At 47.0% G+C, this 18,710-nt stretch overlaps 1 protein-coding gene across 1 annotated transcript in view; it reads right to left on the minus strand.

The window, feature by feature from the left end:
* MORC1 (MORC family CW-type zinc finger 1) overlaps positions 1–15,540 on the minus strand; it is a 101,219-nt gene extending 85,679 nt beyond the window's left edge. Inside the window, exons 1-4 of the mRNA XM_084843353.1 lie at positions 15,446–15,540; positions 13,762–13,815; positions 11,685–11,719; positions 9,746–9,814 (exon numbers count right to left, since the gene is read on the minus strand). Coding sequence (XP_084699479.1) covers positions 9,746–9,814; positions 11,685–11,719; positions 13,762–13,815; positions 15,446–15,516 — 229 coding nt within the window. The 5' untranslated portion in view covers positions 15,517–15,540. The remainder of the gene's footprint in view (positions 1–9,745; positions 9,815–11,684; positions 11,720–13,761; positions 13,816–15,445) is intronic.
* Between the last annotated feature and the right edge of the window lie 3,170 nt (positions 15,541–18,710).

The raw sequence follows: 18,710 nt of genomic DNA on the forward strand, positions 1-18,710 counted from the left end.
TTTTGGTCACGTAATGCAAAGAGAAAACTCACTGGAAAAGACCCTGATGCTGGGAAAGATTGAAGGCAAAAGGAGAAGGAGATGGCAGAGGATGAGACGGTTAGATAGCATCACCGATACAATGAATATGAACTTGAGCCCAATCTGGGAGAGAGCGGAGGGCAGGAAGGCCTGGCGTGCTATGGCCCATGAGGTCACGAAGAGTCGGACACAGCTTAATGACTGAACAACAACAATTCATAGGAAAATATGGAAGTTTCTGCTGAGGAAATGTTGAATGGAATGGGGGACAATACACTAAATGTTCCGTAAGAAGGTAAACTATGTAAATTTTTATGAAACCTCTTACATAAGCATTTGCATATTTTTCCACTTGATGAAAGAAAATTCGCATCTGTCTGTGAGTAGACGATAGATCAAAAGGCGCCTAAGTCCACGAAACACAGACAGGGTGGATTTTATGCACTGCGTACAATCCTTGTTCTTAACTAGGGATGGCGGAGAATTCCGCCATGGATTTCAGTGAGGCCGAAATCCGTGGCAGAATGGCCTGCCACCCCCTTGCCCCCCTGCGGATCCCCCCCGGAACGAGACTTACCAGGGGTGGATGTTCCGGATGGCGGCGGCTCCAGTGGCGGCTTTGGCGGCTGGTCTTTTGACCGGCTGCCATGGCCATTTGCAGTCTGGTCTTTTTTTTTTTTTTACCCAGACGTGATAGGCTACGTAAAGACTTAAAAAAAAAAAGGCGTATGCAAATGGTACGCAAACCGAGATCCGTTGCGGAATTCTCTGACATTCCTACTTTTCGCGGAATCTTTCGCAGTGGGGGGGGATGGGGGAGAGGCGATCCAGTCCTCCCCCCCAGAATCCTTGACGGCCGGCTCCGCTCCGCGGCCAGGCCACGGAGCAGCGAGCCAGGGCCATCCACAGCCGGATTTCCGGCCATGGATGGGCTGCTGCGGACAGAAATGGCGGCTGCCATTTGCATCCAACCAGGCAGCCACTATAGGCTAGGTAAGAATTTACGTAGCGTATCACGGCTAAACCCCCCCCCCCAAACCCAGCATACACAAATGGCGGTGGCTATGGGGATTCCAGCGGGGGGAAGACTGGATCGCCTCTCCCCCATCTCCCCCCACGGCGAAAGATTCTGTGAAAAGTAGGGATGTCAGAGAATTCCGCAACGGATCTCGGTGAGGCCAAATGCCAGTGCATTCGGCCCCCCGAAATCCATCGTGGAACGGCCTGCCACCCCCCCGCCACCCACGGATCCGCCCCGGGACGAGACTTACCTGGGGCGGATGTTTTGGACGGCAGCGGCTCCAGTGGCGGCTTCGGTGGTGGCAGCGGCTGGTCTTCCGACTAGCTGCCGCTGACGCCATTTGCAGTCTGTGTTTGTTTCCCCCCCCCATAGACGTGATAGGCTATGTAAAGACTTACGTAGCCTATCACGTCTGTGTAAAAAAAAAAAAAAATCCATATGCAAATGGATATGTAGACTAAAACAAAGACAAGAAAGGGGAATGCAAATAACGCCCAGTACACTATTTGCGTTCCCCTTTCTTTTCTTCGTCTTAGTCTACGTAAATATTTACGTAGACTAAGACGGCGAAAAATAAGGAACGCAAATGGCGGCGGCTGTAGCCGCCGCCATTTACATACGCATTTTTTTTTTTTTTACCCAGAGCACTCTGCGGCTGGAAATCTGGCTGCGGACGGCCCTGGCCTGGGCCTGGCCGGCTGCTCCGCAGAGCCGCCGCGGAGCACAGCCGGCCGTCGAGGATTCCAGGGGGAAGGACCGGATCGCCTCCCCCCCGTCGAGGATTCCGGGGGGAGGGATGGAACGCCTCCCCTTACCATGAACAGAATCCACGAAAAGGTAAGTGACTTTCGTACATCCCTAGCGAAAAGGTAAGTGGGTTTCGTACATCCCTATTCTTAACAGCTGATTCTAGTGTGATACAATGATGGAAACATGGGAAATTCAAAATGCAGTTTAAGCATCTCTTCTATAGAGCATTCTGTATTGTTTAAACAAGGCAAATCCTCATCATTTTTCTGATACCACCTAATAAAGATAACAAAGCTTCTTGTGGCACGTTACGGACTAATGCATTTATAACAGTTGTTAATAGCACATTTATGCCATCTTATACTAAAAAGCTGTTTAAAAAACTTTTGCCTTAAGGTGCCATCAAATAGGGATGTCTGAGAATTCCGCCACGGATCTTGGTGAGGCCAAATGCCAATGCATTCGGCCCCCCGAACTCCATGGCAGAACGGCCTGCCCCCCTGCCCCCCCACGGATCCCCCCCGGGACAAGACTTACCTGGGGCAGATCTTCTGGGAGGCAGTGGCGGCGGCGGGTCTTCTGACCGGCTGCCGCCGCCGTCATTTCCAGTGTTGGTAAAAAAAAAGAAAAAGACCTGATAGGCTACGTAAAGATTTACGTAGCCTATCATGGCTGGGTTTTTTTTTAAAAAACACACACGACGTGATAGGCTACGTAAAACTTTACGTAGCCTATCATGGCTGGGTAGGTTTAAAAAACAAAACAAAACCGCGTACGCAAATGGCACTGGCTACGGCCGCCGGCATTTGCGTTCCTTATTTTTGGCCGTCTTAGTCTACGTAAATATTTACGTAGACTATGACGGCAAAAATAACGGGGAATGCAAATAGCGTAGCGGGCGCTATTTGCGTCCCCTTTTGATTTGCCGTTGTAGCCTACGTAAAGATTTATAAAGATTTACGTAGGCTAAAACGGTGAATCAAAAAGGGATGCAAATAGCACCCGTTACGCTATTTGCATTCCCCTTTATTTTCGCCATCATAGTCTATGTAAATATTTACATAGATTAAAACGGTCAAAAATAAGGAATGCAAATGACGGCAGCCATAGCCGCCGCCATTTGTGTACGCGGTTCCCCCCCCTGAGCCCTCCACGGCCAGAAATCCAGCTGCGGACGGCTCTGGCCTGGCTGGGCCTGGCCTGCTGCTCTGCGGAACTGCCGCGGAGCACAGCCGGCCGTTCGAGGATTCTGGGGGGGAGGAACGGAGCACCTCCCCCCCCATCGAGGATTCTGGGGGGAGTGACGGAATGCCTCCCCCCCCACCATCAACATAATCTACGAAAGGTAAGTCACTTTCGTACATCCCTACCATCAAACATTTCTTAATGCATTTATTATGGCATAAACCAGCTTTCTCCAACTGGGTATTTTCCAGATGTATTGAACTACAACTCCCATTATCCCCAGTTAGCAGGGCAATGGCCAAGCCATGCTGAGGATGAACAGATTTTGAATCCAGCATGTCTGGAGGGCAACAGGGTGGGGAAGACCTTCCATGGATTCGAGTCCGCTTCATCCGGTGCCCAAAGTGCCATCCTGAGTTGGCAGGCGGTGCTGGCAAACATGGAGTTGATGTGAGTGTGGAAAAAAACAAATGTAAGCAGAGAGGTTACAAGGAAATGAAGTGAAAAATAAATACAGACTTTGCTGATTACATTAAAGCTTAAATGTAAAATAGTTACAGTGATCATTCACAAAGCAATACTGATGACAATGCAAGCATCCTGGCTCTGCTAAGGTAATTAAGCATATCTAGGGGCATAAAATACCATTATCTTGATTCAGGCCACAGGTAACAGAACTGAACTTTTTGATAAGTTGTAATTCCACAGTTTCACACTGGAGTTTCTGTCTGAAATTCCTTTGTTCAAGATGTGCCACTTTAAAGTCAGTGACAATGTTCTGGGGTGTTGAAATGTTCTCCCACTGGTTTCTGAATTTTGCCCTTTCTGATGTACCATTGATGTTTTTTATTCTTTTGCATAGAGACTGGCCTGCTTGTCCTGTGTAGAACACAGAGCAGCCTTACTGGCAGATGACAGCATATATCATACTGGGAGATGTGCAGGCAAACAAATCCTTGATCATGTTGCAGCTGACATTATTAGGCCCTGTAATAGCATTGCCTGAGCAGGATATGGGGACACCACTGAATCTCACAGTGGGGTGGTGGTTGGAGATCTATCCATGAGTGGACAGAGGGGATTGCTAATCCCCCTCCCCCAAGTCTTTCTCCACTGAAACAGCTTTTTAAAGCCACTTCTCTCCTGATGGGGCTCCATAACCAGAAATAAATCCAGTTTTTAAAAAGAGGGGAAGGAGGGAAAGCAAAAGCAGAGGAAGGGTCCCCACCCCTGTACCCGGGTTGCATTTCAAGGGTCGTAGCCAATATCAGTCCTATGTAGAGTAGACCCATTGAAATGAATGGGACTTTAGTCATGACTAACATAGGCCCTATTCATTTCAATGGGTCTACTCTAAGTAGAACTAACACTAGATACAACCCAGTATCTCCTCCCTTGCCGTTTTATAGTGATTCAGGATGAGACAGCTTATGCTATGCCGCTGTCACATCCTGTCACGCCCACAGAGACAAGAAGCCGTTTAAAACTTTTTTGCTCAAGATTGGTGCATCAGCATGACAGAGCCTGAAATAGAACCACCATCTTCTCATCCTTGAGTCCGTGCTGCTAAAAATACCAGCCTCCATCTGGTTTGCAGCTGCTTTGAGTACCATTTTACATAGGGAACCAGACACACCTGTTCATCGCCGATTCAAGTACAAAGTCTCTCTCTCCTTTTGCAAGGGGAAGTTTGCAGGCCAAGTTTCAAAGAATCAATTTAGCACAGCGGGGATTCGAAGAACACCTGCTATGCTCTTTCTGGGAACAGTTTATTTTAAGTGCTAGCTAACTTAAGCTGCAGGAGACAGACTCCACGTTATCTTCTTGGCATCGGCTCGAAGCAGCCATGATCCCATCTTACCCATTAAGCTGTTTGTACTTAACAACACCAAAGGAGAGAAAAACGTTCTCTCCTGGCAAAAGGAAATCACTAGATGAAGCAAGAGGGCACTGCTTTAGTTACTTAAACTGAAGGGAAAAGTTCCCCACGTGGCAGTGAGGTTCCACACAGTGGAACCCTCCACAGATGTGAAGAGCTGAAACAACGAATGGTGCAATGGTTACACAGTCCTGGCATCCAGGGCGTACCAACTCTGTTTTTGCTTTTAAAATTATTGGCGAGGCCTAAGCTGCTTTTATCACAGGACAAAATGCCCCTTTTCAAAGCTTAAAACCACCTGCAAGAGCCCTCTGAATTGGCCTGGGACGTAGTGAACTTTTAACCCATGGGTGCAGAACCTTTTTCAGCCAGAGGAGCTCTGGGGGGCTGCATTCCAGTGGTGGTGGGGGGTGAAAGGCAAAACAGGTGGGGCCCCAAATACCACCTTCTTTTAGCTTAAAGCTCTCCCTGCCAGTAACAAAGGCTTCGGAGAGGCATTTCAACGATTTAGGATGGGGGAAAAAGTCTGCACAAAAGCTGGGAAACTACCAAATAATCAGTGGTCAGGGGAAAGGGGGTGGCCATCAAAGGAACCCCAGAGGGCTGGATCTGGACCCCAAGGAGGGCCAGATTTTGCTCCCAGGCCTAAGGTTCCCCACCCCTGCTGTAACTCTTTTCCCCTGTGCATTTTCTTAACCAAATTGCTCTTCCGAAGGGGAGGGGGGAGAGAGAAGAGAGATAAAATACAGGTGCCCATTCCCCCGCCTCCCCAGTAGGGCGAACTCCAGCTTCCAGGCGGGTGGTGGTGGTGGTGGTGGCTATTTTGATTGGAAAAACAGCAGAGGAGTATGGGTTAAATACCCCTCTCCCACCATTGCAGTCCAAGCCAATTCAATCTTCCCACAACTTCTTAAGCTTTTTTTTTTAAAAAAAAAAATCAGCAGATCCAACCACAACCTTATATGTCTCCTATAGTTCCGCCCTCAAATGCATGTACTGTCTAACCCAGCCCTCCCCCCACAAGCTGTTGTCCTCCACATGTTCTGGGCTACAGCTCCCATCGCCCCCAGCCACGGGTCATCCTGGCTGGGGCTGATGGGAGTTGTGGTCCAAAACATCTGGAAAGCTTCAGGTTATGGGAGGCTGATTCATTCTGCCCAGTTCACACAAGCCACTGTGTTGACCCCCCACGAGTCCAAACAACAAATGGCAAAGGTGATGAAGGTGGGGAAAGGCCAATTTACTTATTCCACAAGAAGCCTGGGGATGGCGTAAGTGGAATCCTCTCTTTGCATCCCCATGACAACCCTGTGAGGTAGGCTTTATTTATTATTGCATTTATATCCTGCCTTTTTTCCTCTTGTAAGGAACTTAACGCACCTTACACGGTCCTCCTCCTCTCCACCTTTCCTCACCTCTCCACTTTATCCTCACAACAGAGGTAGGATAGGCTGAGAGTCAGTGACTGGCCCAAAGTCACCCAGTGAGCTTTAGGGCTGAGTGGGAACTTGAACCCAGGTCTCCCGAGTCCCAGTCCAACACTCTAACCACTACACCACACTGACTCTCTAGTTAGAATGAGACAAGGTGACTGGACAAGGGTCACACACTGAGCTTCACATGGCTGGACAGACTTAGGCCTCTCTGGTCCAAGTCTTCCACTCTATCCGTGATGTGCTTACAGGCTCTTTGTGAGATATCACTAGGGATGTACAAAATGACTTACCTGGTTCGTTTCGTACATCTGTGGGGGGGGAGGTGCTCCATCCCTCCCCCCGAAATCCTCGACGGCTGGCTCCGCTCCACGGTGACTCTGCAGAGCCGCCGCCATTTGCGTTCACTTTTTTTTTAGCTGTGATAGGCTACGTAGATATTTATGTAGCCTATCACAGCCTCCGCAGGGACGCAAATGGTGCCTCTGCATTAGCCGAGATAGGCTAGGTAAGTATTTACGTAGCCTATCACGGCTAAAATGGTGAAGTGAATGGTGGCCACAGACGCGGCCACCATTCACAGAGCAGCATGAACGGCAGCAGGGGAGTGCTCCATTTCGTGCACTTGTCACGGGGCGGGGGGAGCTTCGTTCTGCCATGGGTTTCAGGGGGCCGAATGCTAGCGCATTCGGCCTCACCAAGATCTGTGGCGGAATTCTCTGCCATCCCAAGATATCACTGACTTTTTACATGTATTGGCTCCAGTTTAATACCAACATGTGCCAACCTGGCTGGTAGTTCCTATAGGAGCATGTCCTCAGTTTGCCTGATTGCTCTTGGGCAATTCTTCATAGTACAAGTAGATAAGAAGGCATTAATGGAAACTATTCCAAATGACTGATCTAAACTGTAAATCTATGTAAATCTGTGGTCCATTCACATTTGCAATACTGGCCACAGTTCTGGTTGCCACACCTCAAAAAGGATATTGAAGAGCTGGAAAAAATGCAGAAAGGGGCAAACAAAAGGATCAGGGCAACTCTCCTTCGAGGAAAGGTTACACCATTAGGAGCTATTTAGTTTAGAGGGAAAAGTGCATAAAGGGTGTGTGTGTGTGTGTGTGTGAGAGAGAGAGAGAGAGAGAGAGAGAGAGAGGGCATGATTACAAACATAAAGCCACAGGAAAAAGGGCTTCTTTTCAATTTTTCAAAATGTGAAATGTTGGGAAAGATGAAGGCTGCAATCCTATATTGCTTACCTGGGAGTAAGCTCCATTGAACACAATGGGATTTACTTCTGAGTCGACATGTATAGGTTTGCACTATAAGGCATTTATATCTTATTCATGCTTACCTGGGAGTAAGGTTCACTAAACACAGTGGGTTTTACTTCTGAGTAAACATGTATAGGATTATTTTTATTCTTATTATTTACAGAATATAAATAAAACATGCTTACAGCAAACATTCTTGAATATGATGACATATACCAGATGTGTAAGTGACAATTCAATCTATGTTCTCAGGCTCATTAGTCTGCTCCCTGTTTTTCTAAAGGAGATGCCCTTTTATTTATGATCTCAAATTTCTTGCTGTTTATCTTATCTGATCATACTCCCCATTTTGTGACACTTGAAGTTTTATGACTTCATAGTAGTGGGGCTGTTTAGTTTATAACCACCTATCCTGGCATTCCTGGTAGTCAAATCATATTTTTTATATTTAATTTTCTATCAATACCTGCATCATTCACAAACATGAATTATATTATATGATACATAATTTAATAGTTTTTGTAATTTCCTATTCACGTCAGCATACTGCTAATAAATATTTCATATAATTTTGAGACAGATTCAATTAAAAATACAACATAATATCTATCTATCTATCTGTCTGTCTGTCTGTCTGTCTAATTATTCATTTTGTTCTGTAATGTACCAGATTACATATATAGATCTACAGCAGCTTGACTTTTATCATTCCCTATAGGACAAACAGGCTCCATTTTTCTATAGATTTATTATCTTGTTGCCTACATTCTCTAACTCTTACCAGATTTGTAATTTCATCACATGTGTCATATCCCATATGGCATAATGGCAGCCTTGCCCATCTGGTGTCCTCCAATTGCTTTGGACTACAATACGTATGGAGGGTGTTTGGATATGGGATAGGACTGTTTTATGTAAGCTGCCCTGGGAAGGCCTTTACTCTAAAAAGCAGCCTAGAAAAGATTTAAATAAATAAATAAATAAATAAATAAATAAATAAAATTGCTTTGTAAATTTCATAAATCTGCCAGACAGCACAATTCTATATGCTAAGATATAAATAACATATTTTATGTTGTTCAAGCCATAAAAATAAGTTTAGGTTTGATAAGAAAGTAAGTATTGCATATATTTCCATTTTCCTCCGTAAGGGCACAATCCTATAGCCGCTACACAGCGTCCAGATGGCCACAGGATTTTTCAGTTTCTGGGAACCGAGCCCAGAGCCAGGGCTCCAAGCTTGGTTCCCAGAAACCTCCCTCCCAGCTCCCTCCCCCACTGCCTCGTAGTCAGTGCAGTTCGTCCCTGGAGAAGAACAGTGCAGAGCGGGTGAAAAGGGGGCATTCCCAGGGGCAGGGAGGGGAGGAGGCCACGGAAGTGTCATTATGATGCTTCCTATGTGCCGTCCGGCCTCCCCTGCCCCCACTCTGAGACACCCTGTCTAGACAGCCGAAATCAGCCTTCTAGCCACAAATGTAGGGCAGCTGGAGTGCGGATGAGAGGATTCCCTCCATGCTCTGCCTGCCCTGCATTGGACAGTCAGCTGCCTCTGAGTTCAGCCTCTGGACTCCACCTATGGACTATCCCCATAGGATTGTGCCCTCATTTACTGTCTGTTCTTCCCCCATGGCTTCAATATTTCTGGAAAGTTTACATCACTAGATGTGGGAGAGGTTTACAAGATTATGCAGGGTGTGGAGGGAGAGGGAGGGAGGGAGGGAGGGGCTTTCTCCCTCTCTCATCAGACTAGAACCAGGGATCATATCCCATGAAGCTGATGGGTGGGAGATTCAGGACAGACAAAAGAAAGTGCTTCTTCACGCAGTGCATGGTTAAACTGTGGAATAAAGTGTCACAGGATGTTGTCATGGCCACCAACGTGGACAGCTTTAAAAGCGGATTCGACAAATTCATGGAGAATCAGGCTTTTTATATTCTACGTTTCCTCCAAGGAGACCAAGGTAGTATGTATGTTTTCCCATCCCATTTTATCCTCACAACAATCATGTGAGGTAGGCTAGGTGTGTGAGAGAGAAAGAGAGCACACGCAAGTGGTTCAAGGTTATCCAGTGAGCTTCATGGCCGAATGGGGATCTGACCATGGGTCTCCCCAGTTCTAGTTGGACATGATAGCTGTTATATCACATGACTGCTTAGCAAAATGAATACAACCGTTGACTTACGAGGGGTCATGCCACATCCATCATCCAGAAAGCACAACGTAAATCCTCCTTGTAGGTTCTCATTATTCACTGCACAATAAAGCACATCTTTAATAAATATTTGGAAGGCATACATTAAAGTAAAAAGTAGCATGTGTGACATATGAGGGGTGGACAGAAAGTAGATCTCCAGATGTTCTGGACTTCAACTTCCAGCATTCTTGACCATTGGCTACGCTGGCAGAGGCTTCTCAGCGCTGAAGTCCAAACATCTGGAAATCTACCTTCTGCCCTGGTGGCTTTGCATATTTGAATGTGCCCCCTTCCCTCTATAATCCTCCATGCACTTACAAAATGAGTACGTCAGGGACTATGACAGGGTGAAGAGCGTGGCATGTGTGTTTGATGTTCCAGCTTTCTGTCTGCAGGGATATGGGGGAGAGGATTCAAACTCCTGTGGTCTGAAGTAATACAAGCCATGTTCAGGCTGCAACCCTATGCACAATTAGCCAAGAGTTAAGCCTTTGAGAGCACAGTGGCTCTTGCTTCTGAGTAGACATGTACAGGATTGCACTCCAAGGCATTTATACTTTTTTGATGGTGCAGTCTTATTCTTGCTTACCTGGGAGTAGGCCCCAATAAATAGAGTGGATTTAACGTCAGCGTAAACATGCATAGCATTCTTTTCACTGTTATTAGTTAAAGAATAAATAGCTACATAAAGCATGCTTACGGCAAACATTCTTCAGAACTGTGACATATACCAGATGTATAAGTTGCAACTCATTGATCTCATGCAGATGTTTGCAAAAGTAATTCCAAGCTAATCCGATGGCACTTTCTCCAGCAAAATTGCAACACAAGGTTGTAATCCTAAACGTACTTATTAGGAAGCACATCCCATCAAACGCAGTAAGATTTTATTTTAAGGGTCAAACTCCTTACTCTAGAGTAAGTGCACACGGGCCCTCTTTGGACTGAGACCATGGCACACCAGAAGGGGTGGATTAAAACTTTCTCCCATTTTCTTCCCAAAATCCCCTCCCTCCCCACCATGTGTGGGAGTTAAAAAGAGAGAGAGGGAAAGCCTCTGCTGACACCCATTGAGACTTCATTCTTTTTTTTAAATCTCCATGCATGCAATTAACGTTAAAGTGTTGGGAAGCAAACGGGGGGAAGGGGAGGTTTAATCCTCCTCACCCAGGGTGCTTTGGTCTGAATTGGGCCCACGCACACTTAGGAAGATGCTTTAACCTGGGTCAGACCGTTGGTCCATCTAGTCCAGTACTGTCAACACTGACTGGCAGCAACTCTCCAGGGAGTGTTGCAGGAGTTTTTCTTGCCCTACCTGGAGATGCTGGGGACTGAACCTGGGACTTTCTGCATGCAGAGCAGGTGCTCCACCACTGAGCCATGGCCCTTCACAAACATTAGAGTAAAAAGAAAAGAAAAAAGCATAAGCCTATACGCTATGCAATGAACATTAACGTGTAGCTTCAGCCTGAGTAAAACTTTCACAGAATCAGGCTACAAGGGTACCAGCTCAGACAGAGCTAAGGAACAGTGGACTATTGTGTACCATCCACACAGCCGATAAGTGAAGTCAGTGGGCACTGGAGGAGTTGTATAATAATCTCTCTGCATGCCTGGAATTAGGCCAAAGTCATGATTGATTTCTTTTTACAGGGATTCCTTGACAAAACTATACCTGTGCCTCTGGGTCTTTAACGATACAAGACATCCGCGACTTTGACTCAGGTATATTTCTCTGTGGACCTTTGTCATGCCAAAAAGGTCACAATCTATTAATGTCAGAGCCATCTTAAATCTGCGAAACGGGCAAACGGCACATTTTCACACAGGAGCAAACAGACAACCTTTTATGCCATTTCTTCTCAACAAAACAGTTAATGTGATGAAGCCAACAAGCTTTCAAAATACCCATTTAGACACAACTCACCCGTAAATATGTCAAGTCTGGTCGCACCAGCATCTCTGAAAATATTATTTAGATTTAAAAAAAAAAATAATTATGAACACTGTAAGAGCAATAGTTCAAGCAGCTACGTGTAAAACAAATGCACTCCAACCACTGTGAAGACAATTTCATGTTAGCTGGAAATCCAAAACACTTTGCGCATAACTTTACTTGCATGCAGTATCCATACGCAAACATACAATAAAATATAAATAAGAAAACCCCATCAAGTCAGTGGGGACTTCTTCTTTTTTTAAAGCAAGAGGCTTGAAAGTAACATTTTGCAAATCACAAATGTGGTTTAATAAATTAATCTAAAGAAAAGTGCTGAAGCAATAAGCTACAACATCTCTCAACAGAACATGCCAGATCCTTTAATTAAGAGTCAAACTACATGTTACGTTAATGACAGAACGAGTAGCTCAGGCTTATCTTTGTATGTGCTCTATTGTAAGCATGCAAAGCACCAGTTTGAATCAGGAACAGAACACCATGCTCCAGGAGAGGAGGGTGAAACTTTCCCCCACTGTTTTCCCCCTTAACCCCCCCCCCATGGGGTGATAATAAAAGGGGAAAAAATCCTCTATTGATGCCAACTCACTGGGTTGAGGGGGGGGGAATTTAGAGGAAAACACAGGGGGAGGGAAGTTTCATCCTCCTCTCCTGGAGCACAGTGTTCCCAATCCATATCAGGGCCACATCTGCTTATATGAGAGTAAATAAAAAGCCAACCCTGAATTACACGCTACATGATTAGCATGACGTGTCATTTGGCTCTAAGCGTGTTTGCAGATGAGGCTTTTATTGTGAAAAGAAATCCCAGTGCCTCATTCATGGAATTGCACAGAGGGCCCCGGCAACATAGTTTTCAACATTTGTGATCCTCCCATGTTAAGGAGGAAAAGAATAGCTGCACCTTGCCTTCTGAGGGGTAGCGGCGGGAGCCCTCTGTCTGGAAGTGTCCTCAGACTCAAGAACGATCACTGGGCTAAGGGGCTGATCTCAAGAGAACCCTGAAAGCCAAGTGGGTTGGACTAGAATTCCCAGCATCTCCTAGCCGGCTGGGTAGGGGATTCTGGGAGTTGTAGTTCAACACATCTGGAGGGCACCACTGTGCTACATCCGGCACCTGACATCATTTTCTCTGGCCCTTTCCACCTACACTGCACAAGATATCATTTCTCACCCAGCAAGCACCCCTTTCAAAGGTAACTAAGAAGCAATTTGAGCCACACTGTCTGTGGCTGGCCCCAAAGCAGTTCACGGAGAGACCCAGACTTCCCCACATCCCGAAATGCGAGGGTGGGCAACTTGCGGGCTTCCAAATGTTTTGGGCTACAAGTCCCATCAGCCCTTGCCAGCATAGGCAATGATGAGGTATATTGGGAACTGTAGGCCAAAACATCTGGAGGCCCTCAAGCTGACCAGCCCTGATGGAACTGAAGATCACCCAGAATAGGCACATTTCCTGATGGGTGCCTGGTTGAGAAGCAGCCTGACAACCTCCTGCTTGGGGGTTGGGGAGCAATGATGTCATGGAGGGATCTGGCTTCTGAACATTGGGCCAGTGAGAGTCCAGCCGCTCAAGCTGAAGTAGTCTCCCATAGTTGCAGCAGAGAAGCTTTCCCCAGCTTTGCACCCTCCAGAAGTGGGGGACTACAACACCCAGTCATCATGGCCGTTTGGCCATGCTGCCTGTGGATGATGGGAGTTGTATTCCAACACATATGGAAGGCACGAGTTTGGGGAAAGCTGCAATAGAGGATAGTTTAATTTGATTCTGCAGCCAAGCCCAAAGTACTGTACTATTGCACAACAACAGCAAAAGTGTAGCAACAAGCACAGGATTTTGAATAAGGCAGGAGCATTACTCCAATCTCATTTTCGAAACTGGAGAAAAATCTAAAATGGGAACAGCTGCCTTCCTGTGCCTGGGAAACAGAATAAAAAAGCAGCCGTTTCCCTGACTTGGAAAGATCCAGCCACGAAGCATTCTCCCACCACCACACGTCCTGTAACCGCTGGCATACAATTTCACTCCTAAAAAGGTAATATTTACCGGGAATTGTCCATCAGTTCGGCAACTGCTCCAAAGAGAAAGTCGTGGGTTGTGCTAGAAAGAAGCATTAAGGCAGTTTTAAAAGAAAGGAGCCAGAAACAGCAACAGACTGTACACTGAAGGACTATTTGGCATGTGTGAGAAGCATCTCTCCTCTTCAAAGTGTGGAAGTGGTGAGTGGGGGGGGGGATGCTTGAAGGGCGTTCTAGCGGTGGGGACTGGTGGCTCCTATTTCAGTGGGGTGGTGAATCTGCTCTGGGTTTCAGCCAGAACTCTAAATGAGCTATCCGAAGTGCTGAACTTTACTCCCAAAATGGGTTCAGCACCTTGGAGAGCTGCTTTAGAGTTCTGACTGGTTCTGACTGAAACCCAGAGCGGATTCACTATCCCACTGAAATAGGAGCCACCAAGCCTCCATTGGGTTCTAGTTTAACATACAACTGGGGTGTTTGTGTTTGCCCGTGTGAAGTAATAACAATTACTGGGTTGGATCCAGATTTACGCGCATGCAACTGGACTGGCAGAAGGCAGAAGCAGACCTCCCTGCTCACTCCTCTCCACAGCAGCCCCTCCAGCCCCCTGAAAATGCTACATAAGACGTTAAGGGACCTTGCTGAATGGGATGAGGAGTGGTTGGGGGGTTTCCCCCCAAATTGGGCAGAAAGCACCTTGGAAGGCAGATCCTGGATCCAACCCATTGTTCCTAAATAAGGATATATGATAGCAGATGACTGAAGAAGTCCTCCTCGTGCAAGCCAATATGAATGTTTACTCAGACATAAATCCAACTGAGCTCAGCAGGACTTAATCCCTAGTAAGCGTGTCTTCCAGCATAAGGCTGCAATTCTATACACACTTACCTGGGAGTAAGTCCCATTGGGACCCAATTGCTCTTCCTTCTGCACTGCTCATCTGTTATATCAAAGAGTTACAGGGAACTTTACAGTTATAGAAGTGATATACATTTATAGTTATATTTAGTTACAGGTGCAGGAGCTCCCTGATGGCTCCCCCTCCCTCAACTGTCAAACCAGCAGCCATTCCAGCAAGCCATACAGAGGGAGATAAGATGGGGGAAATGGGGCTAATCCTATAACATGCATAGGGTTGCATCCCCCCCCCCCCCGCTACTTTTGTCCTTGTGTGTCGTGTCCTCTTAGATCCTAAGTCTGCAGGCGGGGCCTGCCTTGTTTTGCTGATTATACATACGCTGCTCCGGAAGCCTTTTTGGCTGAGGAGCAGGATAAAAGATAATACTTCAAATAAGGAAAGACAGCCTTAAGCATGCAATTCTATGCATCAGAGGGAAGTTGAGTTCAATGGAACGTGCTCTCGAGGCGCGTGTGCCTAGAATTTCACCAGTTAGCTTCCCCACCTTCAGCTCCTCTATATTTTTTAACCACTGTATGTTAAACCAAACGTTTGATCAACGTTTTCCTGCGAAAACTGCATTGTCCACCCGAAATTCCATAGCTATTAAAAGGGGGTGAAAAACCCTCTTCGACAAAAAGTGGCTAGTTTCGGATGAGACTTCAGCGAGGCTTTTTGAGAAGCACACACTTGCATTGGTGATGATGGTGATAATAATGATAACGATAATTGCAGGGGATCCTTGGTGAGGCGAGCACCCAGAGCACCGAGAGGGCGGGGTATCCCGCTGACTCCCCAGGTCTCCTCCACTCACGAGTTTGCGTGCAGGTACTCCAGTCTCAAGCCCGCCCTGCAAAGCGGGCCATAGCGGCTCGCCTCGGCCATCGCCGCCGCAGAACGGAAGCGACGACGCCTAACAGCCAGCAGCCCTCGGCGAGATAACCAATCGCACGGCGCCCCCTCGTGGTCGAGGGGCGAAGTGGCGCGTCGAGGGCGGCGCCCCCGTGAAGACTGCCGAATACGGGGGGAGCGCGGCGGGCAGCTGGGGCCCCCGGAGGGAGAGGGGCTGGTGCTGCCAGAGGCCCTTGGGGCAGTTTGCGCCTTGAGATCCGTTTCTGTCTCCCGGGAGGGGCTCCGCTTCGCAGGCTGCGGGGCCCGACCCCTTGCTGTCGCGCCGGGGACTCCGTGTACTCGTTTGTGAACTGGAGAGAGCATTGCAAGAGGGCCCCTGACTGGGCCTTTGCCAGCAAAAAAAGAGGGCCCCTGACTGGGCCTTTGCCACCTCAAAAATGGTCGCCATGGTTCTGTGGGGCCTGGTGGCTCTGATGTCAGCAGGGTGGCGAATCCGCTCCAGGTTTCAGTCAGAACCCATCAGAACTCTAAAGGAGCTATCCAAGGTGCGAGGCAGAAGAGTAGAGTTCTGATGGGTTCTGACTGACACCCGGAGCGGATTCGCCGCCCCACTGACATCGTAGCCACCAGCCTCTACTGCTGGCCTCCCCCAACCTGGGACACTTCAGATTTGTTGGGCTGCAACTCCCACCACCACCTCTAGCTGCACTGGCTGGGGATGATGAGAGTTGTAGTCCAAGGCGGCTGGAGGAAACCTGGTTGGGGAAGGCTGCTCTGTCCCTCCTTGAAATAGTATCTGCCTTTCTTGCGGTGTTTCCACATTGGTGGCTCATCATCTTAACCTGACTGACAGCCCAGATCTGTTTCCTCATTTCCTGCCAACAGCTGCCAACCAGTGTTTATCTTTTATTTCCAGATGGATGGATTTATACTTTGTAGGGCTGCATTGCAAAGCAATTCCTGAGGGTTTCTGTTGTTGTTTAAAAAGAGTTCTTAAGATGACAATATTGTCAGTGCAAAGAGCTCTACATCTTGTGCTTAGCTCACACCTGTCTCCATAACAAATGCTTCCTAAACTGACAATTGCTTCTTTCTGCTATTCCAAAATGTCATGCTCATGAAGCAGGAGAGATTAACAATTAACAATCCTGTTAACAAATTTTCCAGTAATGGGTGACACTTGGATAACATTTCCAATAGAATAAAATAGATAGAATTTAAAAAAAAGAGCCAGTGTGGTATAGTGGCTGTAGTGTTGGACTGGGAGCTGGGAGATCCGGGTTCTAGTCCCCACGGGGCGATGAAGCTTACGGGGTGATTTTGGGCCAGTCACAGACTCTTAGCCTAACCTACCTGACAGGGTTGTTGATGTGACAATAAAATGGAGAGGAGGAGGATTATGTACGCCACCTTAGGTTCCTTAAGAAGGAAAAAGGGTGGGATATAAATGTAATAAATAAAAGAAATGGAGCAGCCTGTTGCAGGACATTTATATTCTGCATAATAGTCTCTCGGATTTACAGTTGCTTCCAGTAGAACAAAGAAAAGACAATGGCATGCCTGACAAAAGGGAAAATTTCTGGATCTATAGACTGAGAACTCTTAGTCCCAATGGCCGTAATCTGGAAGACAATTTGTAAGCATTACACCAATCATACCTCTGTTTTTTATTTTTTTTCCTCCTAAGGAACTTTCATTTCCAGACATTCCAAACTGCCACTCCTGATATCCGCTTAAGAGCACAGCTACTGATGAGGGTGGAAGCTGAAACATTTAGTTTAAATACATTTCTTGAATACTCTGTCTTTAGTCTTTCTGTCTTTCACATATATATATATATATATATATATATATATAGGGACCGCGGTGGCTTAGTGGTTAAGACGCTGAACTGCAGACTGGAAGGTCGGCAGGTCAGCAGTTCGAGACCCAAGTGCTGCGTGACGGAGTGAGCTCCCGTCTTCAGTCCCAGCTCCTGCCAACCCAGCAGTTCGAAAGCAAGAAATTGCAAGTAGATAACCTAACGCGAAGAGAAAACTTCCTGGAAAAGACCCTGATGCTGGGAAAGACTGAAGGCAAAAGGAGAAGGGGACGGCAGAGGATGAGATGGCTAGATAGCATCATGGATGCAATGAATATGAACTTGAGCACGCTCCGGGAGAGAGCGCAGGACAGGAATGCCTGGCGTGCTATGGTCCATGGGGTCACGAAGAGTCGGACACGACTGAACGACTGAACAACAACAACAAATAGGTACCGCCTTGGCGGGAAAGGTAACAGCGTTCCGTGCACCTCGGTGTTCAGTCATGCCGGCCACATGACCACGGAAGCGTCTTCAGACCGCGCTGGCTCTTCGGCTTAGAAACGGGGATGAGCACCGCACCCTAGAGTCGGACACGACTGGTTGGGGACACCTTTACCTTTATATATATATATATATATATATATATGCGCATGCATATGCACAGAGATATTGTTTTGTGAGTGAAAATATTCTCAACTTGAACCCAACTTCTCCACATGTGTGTTGGGGATGGAGCAGAAAGATAACACACCATCATCCACTTGACATTAGATATTTTTAAACCTGAAGTTCATAGTTACTGGCAGTAAGTACTTTAAGCTACAATATGTTGATATTTTTGGTTTGGGTTTTTGTTGTTGCATTTTTGGCCCCACCTCTTTTCCTTTGGCCCCATCAACAACTGAAATGTGAGCACTTTGGGTTGCTTTAAGCAGGAGTCTTAATGAACATCTCACATCAGGATGCTGTGTTAAAAATTCAGGATGGAAAGGAGGATGCTGTGTTAAAAATTCAGCAAAGCAGCAGCAACCATTTATGGCTGCAATCTGACATACACTTCCGTAGGAGTAAGCCCCATTGAACACAGTTGGGCTTACTTCTGAGTAAGCATGCAGAGGATTGCACTGTAAATTGGGAAGGTTAAGATTTTAAGGGCGCAATCCTATGGCCACTAGATAGACAGTGTCTAGATGACCATAGGATTTTTTGGCTTATGGGAACTGAGCTCGGAGCTGGTACATGAAACTTGGGTCTCCCTTCCTCCGCCACCTCATAGAAGGCATGATTCGTCTCCAGCTGTGTGTTCAGAAATGCAGTGCGGAGCGGCTGAAAAGGGGACATTTCTGGGGGTGGGGAGAGGACTGCGGAAGCACTGGTACGATGCTTCCTATGTTCTGTCTGGCTCCCCCCCATCCCGCTCTGA

Source organism: Heloderma suspectum, chromosome 3, assembly GCF_057233095.1.
Source record: "Heloderma suspectum isolate Gila_16-S chromosome 3, 16-S_ref, whole genome shotgun sequence".
In the NCBI taxonomy this organism is placed as follows: Eukaryota; Metazoa; Chordata; class Lepidosauria; order Squamata; family Helodermatidae; genus Heloderma; species Heloderma suspectum.